Source organism: Vitis riparia, chromosome 14, assembly GCF_004353265.1.
Source record: "Vitis riparia cultivar Riparia Gloire de Montpellier isolate 1030 chromosome 14, EGFV_Vit.rip_1.0, whole genome shotgun sequence".
Classification (NCBI taxonomy): Eukaryota; Viridiplantae; Streptophyta; class Magnoliopsida; order Vitales; family Vitaceae; genus Vitis; species Vitis riparia.
The window spans coordinates 23,800,026-23,817,651 of NC_048444.1; the positions used below are offsets into that span (position 1 = coordinate 23,800,026).

Sequence of the window (17,626 nt, forward strand, 5' to 3'; positions counted from 1 at the left end):
GTTGTGATGTTAATATACCACATCAATTTGTTATGCATGGATGATGAGATTCCATTGATAAAAGGTATACATGTTGGAGGGTTCCATTGGCATGCTTATGGTAGGAATTGACCTACGAATTCGCTAATTAGGAGTTAGGCGCCTTAACCATTCAGCCATGGGTGCTTGGTGGGGATCGTTGTATCTTATATATAATAATGCCTTGATGATAATAGCCCTGCCTAAGTTGGGAATAAGGCTTGGGGGTCGAAAATGGACTTTGTCCATTTTAGATAGATATATAGATTGAAGAAACATGCACTCCTCAAAACATGAGTGAAATAATAATCGCTCTCAGATGTATATAATTTCACCTTCACTAAGAGGTATATTGTGAAAAACTCCTTAGCCATCTACCACAAGAAGGCATCCAAGCGACTTAGGGATGTATTTGGGATGGACATCCATGTCTAAATGATGTAGCAATGTGGATAGGAGATATGTAGGGAGAGAACACGGATCTTTCAATGCATTGATAATCAAAGGCAAGGTGCATATGTGTCATATTAGTGGAGAGTTGTCTTAAGATATGTGATACTAAGTTCCAAGAACTATGATACTTTGTAATTGGTCATGCCATGATCGATCTCACATATCACAAGCTAAAGAGATGATGTACAATGATTGGTCTATGTGGACTTTGTAAAATAAGACATCAACAATACTTTATTTTCTAAGAAGCTAGTTGTTGGCATTTAGATCTAAACAATGAAAGCAATACCAATTTTTTAAAAATTGATCTTTTAGGGTTAAAGTACTAACCTTCAAGTTTGGATGTTCTTAAACCTTAAGGAAGACAAAAGTTATGGAAACCTTAACCCCTAAGGGGTGTTTATAGGGTTCCTAACTGGGCTTAAGTGACTTGAGCCCACATGGACTTAGGTCACTTAATTTAACCCAAAATGGGTTCTAATTGATTAATTAACCAAAGGGCTTACTAACTAATCAATTAGCCCAATCTAGAGAGCTTGTTCATTTACCCCTGTGCAACCTTACATAATTACTAAAATGCCCTTATGCACAAAACTGAATCTAAAGCTAATCCATACTTCATAATCTATGCCAATAAAGTATATGAGCTCGGAACGGGGACCATTGAGACCCATAGGAGTATTAGCTCCCTCATAATCCAATTCTAAAGTTGATTCAACATTCTACTACAGAGAATCAACTAAACTCCAATATCCAATGTGAATAACAATGAGACATTACGTATTTAGATTCGTGACCTACTATTCACTACAAGAAGACTCCTCATGAACTGGTGTCCGTAATCTAATAAGGTAGTACTATCACCTATCAAGATTATTTCTCAAATCCTTGAGTTACAAATCCCACTTATTATGTGATCGAATGACATACTCTAGCTCCAAAGAGCAAATGTCAAATTCCACTAAAAGAATTATTATGGCCACAGATTTCATGATCACATGTCCTTTGGATCACCCAAGGGGATACACTGTCTCAATCCCATGAGATATCATAGTGCCTCTATTAAGAATACCTGTCGCCACCAGCCTCCATCAACAATGACTCAATCCATTAATATATATGTCTACTTTAGGGTTTCACCAATAAGTCAAAGTTTTTTGTTGATTTTGGCACATACTCAATATCCTCTCAAGGTTAGAAGTTCATGCAGTATAGTAGCTTGGTGAATCATGACAATTGATAGTCTTGCGTCATGATTCATCGTAGGTCCTATCCAGTGTACATCCCATGCACTAGTGCACTCACCTTGGGAACCCATCCCAATGGTTAAGACAAGTCATCCCTCTAATTAGGAGGATGATGCACTACAATCTCTATTAGATTGCCCAAATCCATGAACTGACTGTGGACAACTTATCTACTTACAAGGAACCCATGACTTGTATTTTTTGCGGAACTCCTACCGCACACAAGTCATGTACAATGTAAGAAACATGGGTTGAATGCTCAAATCAATGTCAATACAGCAAAGGGATAACAAGGGGATAGTTAAGTCTAACTTTGTTACATCATGTCTTGCTTTTAGGGGCTCAATCCCAACACTAATCACATGGGATGATGAGGATTTTAGGTTTTGAGGGGAAAATAGAGTAGAATGAGAGGGTGAAAAAGGGTTGGACATGTGGCAATATATTTGAGGAGAGAATTCTGGAAGAGTAAAAATTTCTTTCTTCTTTTGTTTAGAGAGAAATTAAGATTTTCTATAGTGATCCAAAGTATTAAATCACATTTTAATTATTCAAGGATAATGTGGAAGCCTCTACAAATAACATGTGTATAAAGGCATAATGTCCTGCCCACCCAATTCTAGTCAAAATCACAATGAGCATCTTGCCTTAGCCACTAAACTAAGATCCTCAAATTAGTGCCAAAGTATTTAGTGGTGGAAAAACCCCAACTTTACCATTGAGATACATCATGGCACTAAGTTATGTAATGATCTACTCTCAATCATGTAGATTTTGTTTGTTTTAGGCTCAATAGACCCTTATAATTTTAAAACATGTCCATAAGGTTAAGAGTTTATACATATATATATTGCCATGAATTTTTTCACCTATCCAATGTGAGATATTACAATCTCCCTCCCTTATACAGACACAATGTACTCATCATATCCTACAAGATTGTCGTGCTTATCTGACAGACGCCTCTTATAAGGCTAAACAAACTCTTATACCAAGGTCGAGGATTGACTCCAATACTATTTGTAATGACCCCCTTCTAACCAATGGGGGAAAAAGTTTGAAAGGCTCAAGGGTTAATCATACTTAGATTTGACAATATCTACATAGTTGAGAATTAGTCGTTACGAATGATATGAGCGCCAAACCTCAACCTTGGTATGAGAGTTTGTTTGCCCTTGCAAGGGGTGTTTGTCTGTTTGACCCTATAATTTTGTGGGACGCAATAAGGACATGTTTGTTTTAAAGAGTGATTGTGATATCATACATCGAATATGTGAAAAAAATTTTGGCATTATATATGTATAAGTTCATCTTAATCTTTGGATGTATTTTAAAGTCATAAAGGTTTATTGGGCTAAAAGTGTATAATATCTACATGGTTGGAAGCGGGTTATTTTCCTAACACTATATGTACAAGCTCCTCTTAACCTTATGGACACGTTTTAAAACCATGGGGTCCATTAGGCATAGAGCGGATAATATCGCAAGGAGATTGTTACTAATGGTATCAAAGTCAAACCTCAATCTCGATGTGGGAGTTTGTTTGGTCTCACAAAGGATGTTTGTTTATTTAGCCCCACAGTCCTATGGAACATGACTGGAACGTCATGTATGGGGGTGGTTATGATATCCTATATCAGATAGGGGAAAAAGTTTCTAGTATTAAATATGTATGAGTTCCTCTTAACCTTGTGGATGAGTTTTAAAGTTGTGAGGGTCCTTAGGTTTAGAGTTGACAATATCTACACGGTTGGGAGCAGGTCATTACAGTTAAAGACGACACCTTTGAGGATATATAGTATTGGGAACCCCAAATTACTCTGTTCCATGCCCTAAATCCCATAGAGGGCATGAATCTACCCCTAGGTATCTCTAGATCTAACAAAGCATAAATAAATGGCTTCACAAACATAGAATAATACAAATCTAGAGATTAAAACTCATATCTATGATTTGGATGTTTCCAGATCGAAATCCATCTTATGAAGAACATGCCTAAAAAAGCTTTGGAGGTCTCATACACCCGAACTCTTCCACTTGATGACTCGAACCATGTCCATGGCACTCCAAAGAGTGGACTTTGGAAGGGTGGATGCTTAGACTCCCACTCTCTTTGGATTTGGAAAACAACAGACCCTAACCCCATAAAGAGGCATTTATAAGGTTCCTCTACTGGGCTTAAGTGACATAAGCCCACGTGGGCTTAGATCACTTAATATAATCCAAAATGGATCTTAATTGATTAATTAACCACATAAGTCATCTAATTAATCAATTCCCCCAATTCAAAAACTTTATTCACTATCCCCTATGCAACCTTGCATAATTATCAAAATGTCCTTATGCACAAGAGTGAACTAAGAGTCAACCAACCCTCATAAACCGTGTCATCATGATATATGAGTTCAGAGCGGGGACCATTGGAACCCATAAGTGTACTGGCTCCCTTATAATCCAATTTTAAAGTTGATTGAACATCCCACTACAGAGAATCAATTGCACGCTAGTACCTTATGTAAATAATAATGAGACAAAGCTCAGATTCATCACCTATTATCCACTGCATGCAAACCCCCCATGGATTGGTATCCAAAATCTAACAAGGTAGTGTTATTACCTATCAAAATTACTTTTCAAATCCTTGAGTTACAAATTTCACTTATTATGTGATCAATTGACATACTTTAGCTTCAAGGAGCAGATGTCAAGCTCCATTAAACGAATTACTGCGGCCATCAATTTCATAATTACATGTGTTTTGGATCACTCAATGGGACACACTATTTCAATCCCATGAGATATTATGATGCATTTATTGAAAATACCCGTTGCCACCAGTCTCCATCAACTGTGACCCAATACATAGGGATATATGGTCACTTTAGGGTTTCACCTATAGGTCAAAGTCTTCTGTTGATTTTAGCATAGGCTTAATATCCTCTCAAGGTTGAGAGTCCATGCAGTATAGTAGTTTGGTGAATTATGACAACTGATAGTCTCACGTCATGATTCACCCTAGGTCCTATCCAGTGTGCATCACATACACTACTGCACTTACCATGGCAAACTCGTCCCGACAGTCAAGACAAGTCATCCCTTCAATTAGGAGATAGTGCACTATAGTCTCTATTAGATTGCCCAAATCTATAAACTGACTATGAATAACTCATCTACTTATAAGGAACCCATGACTTGTATCCTCTATGCAACTCCTAATACATCCAAGTCATGTATAATGTAAGAGATATGGGTTGAATGATCAAATCAATGTCGATGCATGAAAGGATGGCAAGGGAATAGTCAAGTTTGAATTTGTTACATCATGTCTTGCTTTAAGGGGCTCAATCTCAACATATAGAAAATTATCCTCCCATAACTATTATGAAGGAAAAGTATATTTCTTCTTCTTGTAACATGAGTGTGCTTATCTCTTTCAAGGGCATATAATGTCACATTCACAAGGTGGTAAAGTAGGAAAGGCATTTGCCCACCCCCTACAACTCACCCATCCACTTAGGGGTGCAATTTTTGGGGGACTCAACACAACTCCACCCAAACCCTATCCCTTTTTGCAATTTGGGTTAGGCTTTAGAAAAATAAAAAATCGAATTGAATTTAGGTTGGGCATAGGTTGGGATGTCGGGCTAACTAAACCTAAATTAAGTATTTAATGATTTTAATTAGATAATTATATTTTAATTTATATATATCATAAATAATTGAATTTTATACTATATTATTTAAGTAGTGATATTCAAATTGTAATTAACTTTAAGAATTTAAATGATACTTTAATATTTTATCTTATATAAAAATAGATATATTAACTTCTTATCTATTAAAATTAAACTACTTACCTATTGGATGGAAACTTATTATCACTGTCCTTGTACTCAAAAAAATTAATCCACTTAGCCTCTTTTGTTGGGGATTTTCTTTCCCCTTATGTGTATATTGTTTTTTTTTATCCAATGTACATGATATTTAACCCTCATGGGAAATGGTTTGTTCTATTATGGGGGAGTTGGGTTCTTAGTTACTTTTAACCTTGTTTTTTATCAAGTGTACATGATTTTTAACCCTCATGGGAAGTGATTAGTTCTATTGTGAGGGATTCAGGTTCTTGGTTACTTTTAACCAACTTTTGTACATCTTCTAAGGATTTCTCATCCTTGTGCTCATTTTCAAATGAACGAAAAGCAAGCTTTCTTTTGGCCTAGTGATATATCATACATTTTTTTCCCTTTAGTGTGACCTAACCTAACTTAACTCAACCCAAGCATAACTCATACATTTTTCCTCTAACCAAAGTCTAACCCAATTTCAACCTGATCTTGGGGAAAAAAAAAAAAAAAGTTTAGTTTAAGCTTGGATTGGGCAAATCGGGCTACAAATGATGTTGGGTTGGACTTTGGACAAATGTAACTTATTCTTGGGTTAACTATCAATCCCAACCTAACCAGCCCGAGTTGCACACCTACACCCACTTAAAACATACAGACATTTATGTTCCATAGGCATTTAAGTGACCTCAAGGATTTAGTTTGAGATAATATGCATATCCAAAAGACACAACACTGTGACATAGGAGATATGTAGGGAAAACATGGACTTTTCCATGCATCAATGCTTAAGCCCATAATTGGTCTTGCTAGTTAGACGCATGGAATGCAATGATCGGTCTTTAATCATGGACTTTTAAAATAAAACATCAATAATATCTTATTCTCTAGGAGGCCTACCACTTAGGATAGCGAGTTGTCAAAGGTTTGAGGGGAAAATGAGTTACAATGAGGGGCGAGAGGGGGTTAGAGAAAGTGATGGCATGATTTAAGAGAATATTCTAGTGGAGCAAGAATTTATTCTTCTTTTGTTCGTCAAAGGAATGGAGCCTTCATATAGTGCTCCAAAATAGTGACCCACATTAATTGTTCAAGGATAATGTGGAAGCATCAAGAGATGAGTTGTCTCACAAAGGCACAATAGTCCCCCTCCCTCTCAATTTTAGTTGATATGTGTCAATCCCCCTTAGCTAGCCTCCAGCTTTAACCACTAAATCAAGACCCTCAAATTAGTCTAAAAGTATTCAATAGTAAGAAGGTCAACTCCACCTCCAATATATGTCAATTCCATTTGGAATACTTCCAACTCAAGTGGGACTATTAGCATCAAGGCATTGTATCAAGAACAATACCTCTGATGGGACATATGAGATCAACCAGACATAACTATTACAGAAAATACATGCAGTCCTTGTAACAGGAGAGAAACAATCACCCCTTTCAGGTACATATAATGTTACCTTCACCACCATATGGGTGCATCCATGTTCCATGGACATCTAGCTGACCCACGGATCTATTTTGAGATAGGCATCCATGTCCTAATGACATAACTCTGTGGCATAGAAGTTATGTAGGAAAAACATGGACATATCCATGCATCAGAGGTAAGGGTAAGGTGCACCAGGGGTCATGTTTTTGAGGAACTTCTTGAGCATGTGACTCGAAATTCGAGGATACATGGTGCTTTGTAATTGGTTGTGCCACAAGGAATGCAATGATTGGTCCAAGGGGACTTTGGAAAATAAGACATCAATAATTCCGTTTTCTGTAAGGACAGTTATCTATTCTTTGTATTTTATTCTTCTTGCTATTCTTTTTAGAGGTGATTTTCACCTCTAGCCTTTTTATGCTCTTAATTGTTGTAATCATGCGAATATCATAGAAAATCAAAGATTTGATCTTGTTGTGCACACATCCTTTTCTACTCACTTGGCCCCATGTTTTAACCAAAATGCATTTTTTTTTCTTCTGAATACCTTTCAAATCTGCTGAGACTAATGCCCACTATGATTTGGATAAATTAACATTAAAAGGCCTGAACTATACTATGGGTGGTTGTTCTGATTTGCAGTTGTTTTAACATTTTTCATCAATTTTGCTTGTCTGTCCTAGTTTTGAACAAGATCAGTCTTTTCTTCTGGTCAATTTGCCTCCAGTATTTGCAAATTAGTAAGAAAGATAAATCTGTCATCTATAAAGTTTCTGCTGCTGTGTCTTTTAGACTGCTGGAGCATCTAATAAGTCCTTTTTAGGTGTGGACAGTTCCAGTTTTGAACTTAAAATCATGTTGATTTGAGTCCCCCTGTAGTAAGCACACCTCTGCAGATGAGATTTGTTCTCTGAGAGCTCTGCCACGTGTTTACACCATGATTGACTTCATTAATGAATTTTGTCTCAATATTGGTTTGGTAAGCACATTTGTCCAAGTGCCCAACAATTGCTGAGTTGATTTTCATGAGGTTCATGCCTGACACTTCCCAACTTTGTGACATGACCTTTGACCTTGGACTCATTGTTCTTAATTTGTTGTCCTTTGCTTCTAGGTTGGTAAGTGTATTCTCTTTTGTGGCAGTTAAGTAATCCAAGCTGGGATTTCCTATGCTTTAAAAATGGGTGCTAAATGTTGACTCTAAACCCATCTATCTCCTTTATCAAAGTGTACCTTCCCTATCTTAAAACATGCATTTAAAAATCCTGTTCAGGATTTGGTTTCCACCGAAGTATATTGAGAACTTTCCATTGTGTTAACTTCCACTTCTTTCAGATGATGATCTTTAGTAGTATATTTCTCTGGCATAAATAAATTTGATTCAGTAAGTTCTAGTTTCTAGTTTCTTGCCTTGATTTCTCACAATTTCCTCTTTGATATCATGAGTTTGATTTAGCAATATTTGTCTCATCTGCATCTAATTAAACATTTTCCTCTTTTGTCTTAAATTTTTCTATAATCAAAGCTCAGATGTAGTCTCTGTACCTTACATTTCATCTCTGATGTCAGTGAATGCTATTGCAATTCTAACAGAATTATATCCCTGGGAACATGTGTCATAAGTTAATCCTACTATGTAAAATTTTCATTGCTTTGTTATGTTATGAACCTTTCTTTTGCCAGTTATATAACCAAAACCTACTGGCGTTTTGAAGCTTGATGTATCTCTTCTTAGAGACTCTCCTGATTATTCTTGCAATATATATATATATATACGAGGTGTTGTGGCCAATATTTCTCAATTATATGAAGCTGGTTTCATTTGTATCAACTGGTATTTGTCTCATACGGCTGCATTTTTTAATTCAGAATATCTTCTCCATGGAGTCTTTCGTCAAGACCCGAGGTCTTCCAGAGGATGTTATTGCTGGATGGCGTCCAAAGGTGATGAGTTAAAGTAGTTTGGAGCTATCATTTTCCTTGCTTACCCTTCTGTTCACTATTTCAAAAAATGGATTTCAAAATAGGATAGTCCTACAGATCATATCTAAACTCAAATGTCTCCCAATATGGCTTTGCTGGTCACAAGGCCTTTGTGTCGGGGCGTATGATGATTCCAATGGTTCTTGATATCTCAATTCCATCTGTTTTCTTTATGATAAGATAAGAAACCATGCTCCCCATGTGAAGAAGTATGAGATGGACATAAAAAATTGAACAGTGGGATTGCTTCAAATGTAGGAAGTTCATGATAAAATTCAGTCACTGATCTTTTGAAAGTAGAGGTTTGGACTTCTACATATATTAGATTTTAATTTGGGTTTGACCTTCTAAGTTAATTTCATTGTTTTGGGTTTAATAATGGACTTTGGGCTTTGGATTTCAAGCTTAGTTTTGGGTTTGTATATTGATTTAGGTCTGGGTCTGGGTTATTTAATTCAATGGGCTTATTCCTATTTCAATTACTTGATGGGTCTACTTAGATTCTAAGGCCTTGGCCCAATTTGCTAATGGATTTGAATTCATGAGACTTGGGCTTTTTATGGGCTTTGGGTCTTAGGCTTTGTTTGTGGATATTTTATGAGTTAATTTTTTTCTTTGAGGTTTTGGTTAAATATGCCTAGTCCCTATTGAATTGAAATTTTATCAAATATTTTTCTTGTCCTTTTTATTAGTGGTTTTCACTCACCTACCTCCTTTTTCTCTTAAAATAAGGACGTATTTGATGCTGGTGCGGGTTGACAGTAGAGATTCAGGTGGGATATGGACGGAGAAGAAAGAAAAGAGAGAGACCTCTTTTTAAAAGATCTCTTTTGTTTTTACAAAACAATATTCTTTTCTCCTTCCTTGGAAATTCTTGTTTCCTCTAAAAAAAAATTGGAAAATCTGATTCTTGCCTTCAAGATTCTAATTTAGTGTTCCAAAAAACTTCCAATTTTCCATTAAAAAAAAATCCTAATTTTCCCCTCAAAAAATTTCTGATTTTCTCTTTTAAAAAAATTATGATTTATCCCTTGAAAAATCCAATTTTACCCAGCCAAATAAAATAAATAAAATTAAAAATAAGAGTGTATGAGCTACGGGTAAGAGGGTCAAAAATTCCTAATCAAATGAACTTAAAATAATCAATGAATGAAATTAAGTCTGACACTTTAGATAAAAAGACCATAGAACAAATTTTAGGGTCTACATGTGAATTGAATTTTAAAGGTATTTTGGTCTTTTTAGAAAGAGGTATTTTTGTTTAAAAACTCATATTCACAAAAGATTTGTTGAACCAAAAAAACTCAACTTTTTTAATCTAACATATATTTTTGTAGTTTCATGACCTATTCTTTGATAAATGACCTATTCATCAATTGATTCAATTAGAAGTCAATCTATTTATCCGATTTTTAAAGATCTTGTAAAGAACTTCATTTTTGTAGCTTAAAAATTATTAGGAACAATCAGTTAAACAAACTCTTTCAAACATGAATTATCTTTAATGTAAGGACCATCCCCAAACGCACACGTGGTGACATCGCAGGGCATTCCTCCATAGGACACGTGGCATGACAACTCTCTGTTCGGACTACCTCAGGGGGGCATACGGCATCCCTAAACTCGTCACCCGGACGAGTCCACTCTCCTGTCCGGACGTCTTGTCAGGACCCAGTGTTAGCATCTTAACCAAAAACCTTGGTCGTGAAACGTAGGCCATTATTGTCTACGCTGCTAGAAGCACGCTCGACGGGACTCTCTTGAGTCACTTCAGGCAACCTGTCACAGCCTACACCCCACCGCCTACAGAGCGAAAAGACAGGGATGACGACGAGTCATCCCTCCCACAATTTCTGACAGTCGCCTGCAGGACAATGATGGCTCTACCATCGCCTCAGCACCATCATGACGAGCCAAAAAGTCTTTCCACCATTAAAAGGGACAGAGCTTTTGACACTATAAAAGACCCTCATACAATGAAAGAAGGTAAGCTCTCTTACTCATAAAGAGGATAGACTAAATATCAGAGAGGAGGCTAACAAAACCATCGGAGGGTGTGTCCGGACTCCCTATTCAGACGTCTTTTGCAGGTTGATTGAAGCGGGTATCATCTTCAGTTGAAAATGCGCGTCCATCTGGCAACTGCAGTGGCCCTGGTGACGCGAGGCTTCAACATTTAAGAGCGATTTTTATTTAAAAATATATTTCATATGGTTTTAAAATTTTTAAAATAGGTTTAAGTTCAATTGAATAGATTTTTATGCTTCAAACAAATAATACGCAATCTAGTGAAGAAATAATGTTGGGCTATGTTTGGTTTCAAAAGTTTTAAAGAAAGAAAAAGAATGTTGAGAAATATGATTTTATCCTATTTGGTTAGTTTAAGAATATGTATATATTAAATATGTTTTGAACCATGAGAAAACTATTTTTTTTTTAATTTAACATGTGCTTTTGTAGTTTCACCACTTGTTCCGCAATAGTTGACGACCTTTATCAATTCATTTTTTAAAAGATTTTATGAAGAACTTCATTTTTTAACTCAAAATGTCAAGAAAAATGGTTTAAACAAACTATTCTAAATATGAAATACTTGAATTGATATGCAATCCAACACACTAAATCTAAAAATAATCATCTATAATGAAGTTCAAATTTCTTAATACATTTTTAGACTCATTTGTTTAATATTTACCTCTTCAAGGGCTATATGTTCAAATTGTACCTCTTTAGGGGCTATTTTATATATATATATATATATATATATATATATTATATATATATATATATATATATATATAAGTAAATGCATAGAAAAAATATATTAGAATAAAAGGCGCCTTAAGATTGACCCAAAGCATATAGGGGTATACAAGAGACGTTAAAAAGAAAGAACAAAAAGAAAAGGGGATACAAAAAATCACTAGCCCTCATCTAAAACCCAACCAATCAAAAAAGCTTATTAAAGGAAGAGGTCTTTCATCTACAATCAACTTAGTCCAAAACCAAAAATTACATACATAAGAATTTTTCATCCTATGAATCAAAAACTCCTCGTTTTCAAAAGCAATTCTATTTTTTTCCTTCCAAACCGCCCAAAAAAGACATAAAAGGGTTGTCATCTACACCTTACTACGCTTCTTGCCCATGTTGATACCACGCCAACCAAGAAGGGTATCTCTAACCGAATAAGAAATGACCCACATTATGCCAAAAAGAGCAAACAATAACTCCCATAAAACTCTTACCTTGGTGTAATGAATTAGAACATGATCAATAGACTCTTCTTCTGCACAAAAAAAGGAAGCATCTATTAGTTAAAGTCCACCCCCTCTTTTTAAGTTGATCCAAAGTTAACACCTTACCCCAAGAGGCTTCCCAAGCAAAAAAAATCCACTGTAGTAGGAACACAAGGGCTCCAAATAATGCTCTTTGGAAACTAAATGACACTTCTTGAATCTAGAGCACTATAAAGAGATTTGACAGAAAAAAATCTCATCCTTAGTCTCTTTCCACAGCACCCTATATTCCAAATTAGGATTAAGCCTCCTTCCTTGTATTGTCACAAGTAACCTCTCCACCTCCCAATCATCGAAAGGCCTAGAGAACCTAGGGCTCCAAACCCCTTCCTCTCTCGATGAGTCCCACAACTCCACTAACCAAGCCTTTTTAGAAGTCGCTATAACATACAAAGAGGGGAAAGAATCACAAAGAGCAAAGTTCCCACACCATTTGTCTTTCCAAAATTTCACTCTTCTATCATCCCCCATAGAAAATACAACTTTGTATTGCAAAAGAGACCCTTCCTTCTTGATTTCCTTCCAAAATCCTACACCAAACCCCTCTCTCACTTCCCTAGTACACCACTTCCCTTCTTCCTCCTCAAACTTATTACTAATAACATGCTTCCAAAAAGTCTCCCTTTCATTCGCAAAGCGCCAATTCCACTTACATAAAAGGGCCCTATTGAGAGTAAAAAGACGTCTAACTCCTAAACCACCCTTCCCTTTGTCCGAATAGACGGTATCCCACTTTACAAGATGAGGCTTCCTCTCCAAAACTCCCCTTCCCCATAAAAAAATTCCTTTGAATTTGTTATAATATTAATCTAATCACTCTTGGAATACACAATAAAGAAATCAAGTAGATGAGCATATTGGACAAAGTACTACGAATCAAAGTGATTCTCCCTCCTTTAGAGATAAATTTCCTCTTCCACATGGTAAACCTTTTCCGAAATCTCTCCTCTACCCTATCCCAAATAGCCACGAACTTATGTTGCACACCCAAAGGAAACCCCAAGTAAGAAGTTGGAAGCCTCCCCACTTTACAACCAAATTCAAGAGCCAAAGCCTCCAGATTCTCTACTCTCCCTATCGAAAAAATCTCACTCTTATCCAGATCGATTCTCAAACCTGAGATGGTTTCAAACCACATCAACAACCAACTTCAATAAGCCATCTAATCTTGGGAAGCCTCACAAAATACCAACATATCGTCAACGAACAGCAAATGAGAGACTAAAATCCCATATCCACGTCTTCCAGTTATACTACAGCCTGATAGATACCACCTCGCCCCCCACCCCCACTTAGATGAGCCTACTAAGAGCCTCCATCCCGATAAAAAAATAAGTAGGATGAAAGAGTATCTCCCTAATGCAATCCCCTTGAGGAATGATCAGTGCAAAATCATTTGAACTGACAAGTTTATTACACTTTAAGCATACCTTTGATTCATTTGCTATTATAATAGCTACTTGTCTTGCTAGGACATTAATTTTTGCTTCAATTATTTTACTACGCTTCAAACTTGCAACTGCTACTATGTTAGTTAATCATCCTTCAAGAACATCAATATATCAAATTTGCTTGTATATAAAAAAAAATTCAAGAAATTTCACACTATTATCTTTTTATTGACTTCCTCCCTTTAGCAATAAGAAAATGTCTTATCAAAAGAATAATTTGCATAACAAGCCATATTACTTTTAGAACGATTAAAATTTTGTTTCATTTTTTATTATATTAATTTTTATAATTTTTATTAAAGAATTAAAGAATTATATAATATTATTTTATTATCTAATTGTCCACTTATGTTGCACATGGAACAAACCTAGTGTTTCTATAAATACCTAAAACACCCATTAGAAACCAGATGACTTACATAGAAGTTGAAAAAGGGAAATCAAATAGAAGATTTATTAACAAAATAAAACACAAATTTAAAATTAATAAAATTTTTTTGTATGCTACTTTAAATATATTTTATTCCTTTTAGTCTTTTTATATTAATATTAAATAATTTGAAAATACATATTTTTTTAATAATTTTAATTATATATACTTTTCTTTGATATTTTTATAATACAATCAGATATGAGAAAATTATTTTCTTTGATATATTTTTTTTTTCTTAAAACTTTTGAAAACCAAACATAACGGATGATTATTTTTAGATTTAGTGTATTGGATTGCATATTATTTTGAGAAGAAAAAAAACTAGGACATGTTTGCTATACCATAATCATTTGACCCCATAGTTAGGTCACGACAATCCTAAACTTAAAATGGATATCTTAGAGTCTTAGAGTGCGCTTGACGGTGATTTTAGGAAGTGTTTTTATTCCTTTTAATGCTTGAAAGATAAAAAAAAAATTAAGTGTTAAAAGGACTAGAAATACTTCCTAAAATCATTACCAAACGTATTTTTAATGTTGTCCATCAATATTCCAGCAAATCTATATATATATAAAGCAATCATCATTCAATAAATCCATTGTTATCCATCAAATATAAGTTAATTTAGTTTCTATAGTGACCAAATTTAACAAACTTATATGTGGCATGACTTATTTTCAATTATAACACACACACACATACACAAAGTAATGTGTAAATAGTTGAAAAATGATACTTCCAAATGGAAATTTGATACTTCAAAATGATTACCTAAGGGAGAGGCGATGTTGCAACCGTATCAATGAAGAAATCAAACCTAATATACCTTTGGGCTATTTTCTTGGGATCCATCACAAGTTCACCCCTCCCAAACACCTAAGAGCTTAGGGCAACATATGCTTTCCTGAACTTTATAATCATGTGCAATAGAGAAAAAATAGGCAATAGTCCGAAAACATGTAACCAAAATTCGCATATTCAAGTTTGCCTTGATACACCAAGAGCCCTCATTCCCTCCCACAGCAAGCAAATAAAAATATAGTGGATCAACAAAAAGTGCCACCAAGCACGAGACAATGAAGACTCGATTCAATTGTAAGTCTCACCACCTAAGTCAAGTATTTTCTTGCGCCATGGCTCATGGTCTTCTGGAAAAACCTTGGACCTCCCAAATTTTAGGGTTTCAAGTATCTTATTTCTACTTCTAACTGCATTATGTGGTTTCAAGAAGTAAGATGAAACCTTGTATACAGAAGATTACTTCCCTAGGAGTAATGGATCATTTTCCCCCATTCTTGATGTTGATTTTCATCAAAATAAAAACTACAAAGTGTGTTTTCAACAAATTATAACAAAATTCCAAATTTTCCATTTTGCTTGGAGAGAATATATTTCCAAGAATATTCACCATGGGAGAGAGAAAAAAAAATATATGCATGAAGAGATTGTATCTTGTTTTTAGGAAATGAAGGGAAGACACACTATAAGTTTTCCCGACCTTTTCGAAATTGATGAAGCTTTGAAATTCTTTTCGTTGCAAAATAAAAAAAAAATTAAAAAAAAATAGAAGAGGATAAATGAAACTATAAATATTTTTTTGTCATTTCACCTATGAAAGGTGGAAAATTGAACTCAACAAAGCCAAATAGCCGAATTGGACATAGTTAAGTGGAGAGTCAAGTTGTGTCCTAAACAACAAAAAATAAAATAAAATAAAAGAAGTTCAATTTATTTTCTTTTCCAGCACTTTCGTTGGAACCAAACCAAATCAATCTCTATTTGGCAACTGAGAAAACATAATAAAATAAAAGAAACCGAAAATTAGAACATCATGGGGACTTTACTTTTGAAAATCTGAGTCTAAAGTAAGCCAATAGTAGCAGTAAGTTGAGAGGAATGAAAAACTATCAGTTTGCTTGGAATCCCTAAAAAAATAGAAGAAAAAAAATAATTGAAATATTCCCAGGAAGCAAACATGAAATAAAAGACATGTCTCACTATCTTCTCCTTCTTCAACTCCATATATGTTGGTGATGTCAAGCCAACTGAAGTTAGGTCCATCTAACTTCACTGAAGTTAGGCAGACTTCTTCCCCTCTTCGTGCTTCTTGAAGAGTCCGTCCAGCTACATTAGAGTCAGACAGACTTCTTTCCGGCACAAAAGGATGTCCGAACATGTGGTCCGGGCACGTCCCTCTGAAGCTTAAGTCAGACAAGAGCAGCTCTAACTATTTTGTGGGAGAGAGTAAGCATATGTGTGAGTGTGTACCTCATTCGTGCTTTTTGGAAAGGTTTATATAGAGCTGATGACACTGTCACTGTAGTGCTAACTATGCACTCTAGCCTTTTTGATAATGATGATTGCCCTTAGGGCAGTTGGGCAATCATCACAGATCAGGGGGGTTGGCAGGTGCCCTCTACTGACATGCCGAAGTTTTGAACCGTGCAGCTGACCATCCATTTAGTCTGCCAATGTTTGGGATTGTGTGCAACAATTAATTGAGATTCACTTTTGGACGTAAATGGAGTCTCATCCGCCACTCGGATGTCAAGTGTTTGGGTCGACGCTCAGACGTCAAGCGTGATTGATCATGCATACGAGAAGTCTTAAAGACTTGACTGGACAGATATTCCCGTCTGAGAGTCCAGCGAGCCCAGGCTACCGATTCTGTCTGGCCTTGTGGGAAAAAGAAATCCTCTCACTTTTGATTCCAGATGGAACTTATCTTGGTCTGGACGGAATGATCCCAGAAAAGTTACATACTTGTCCTAGACAACCAAAGGGTCTTGAGTTTGAAAGGGACACATGGAGGGGAACCCCCCACAATGCCCCTTTAACCCGTCTACTTGTATCCAACCGAGTAGCCGACGGGTAGGGGTAGAACGGGTTACATGTCTCCTTAGGTTACTTAGGCGCTTTGGAACACGTGTCACTTGAAGTGGTAATGATAGGTCGCATCCATCAAGGCTAGCTATCAGACAACACGCTTCTTCGAGATGCGTTTCCAGGCGGCTCGTCTCTTAGGATACTTAGGTTCTTGGACCCCTATAAATAGGGGGCCCCTCACCCTTTGTGTTTCTTTTTGGACTTTTCCACTTTGGAGTTCCTTTCTTTCCGCTTCTACAACTTCGCCGCCGCTACGCCTACCACCGGTCGCTCTTAGCTTTCCTTGCTACCGTTTCCAAGCTTGCTTCCGGCGGACTCCTTTCCCTTCAAAGAGTGCTCACACCTATCTCCGGTAACTTTTTCACTTCTCACTTTCTTTTCCGTTTATTTTTTATTTTTGAGCTATGGTAGTGGATGTTTGGTTGGATAAAAAATGGACGCCCTGGAGTCCAGATTCTAGGCTTTTTCTGCGTTTATGCTTTGGAAAGGATGATCATACCAACGATCGGACTTAGAGTTTTTTAGGCTTCTCTTTCTGCTTCTTTATTGTCAGTACATTCAATGGTTAGTTCAGGCGCTTTG

The 17,626-nt window shown here is 36.0% G+C and overlaps 1 protein-coding gene across 1 annotated transcript in view; it reads left to right on the forward strand.

Moving 5' to 3' along the window:
- LOC117929912 (glutathione S-transferase DHAR3, chloroplastic) overlaps positions 1-9,351 on the forward strand; it is a 50,684-nt gene extending 41,333 nt beyond the window's left edge. Inside the window, exon 6 of the mRNA XM_034850357.1 lies at positions 8,862-9,351. Coding sequence (XP_034706248.1) covers positions 8,862-8,948 — 87 coding nt within the window. The 3' untranslated portion in view covers positions 8,949-9,351. The remainder of the gene's footprint in view (positions 1-8,861) is intronic.
- Positions 9,352-17,626: the final 8,275 nt, after the last annotated feature.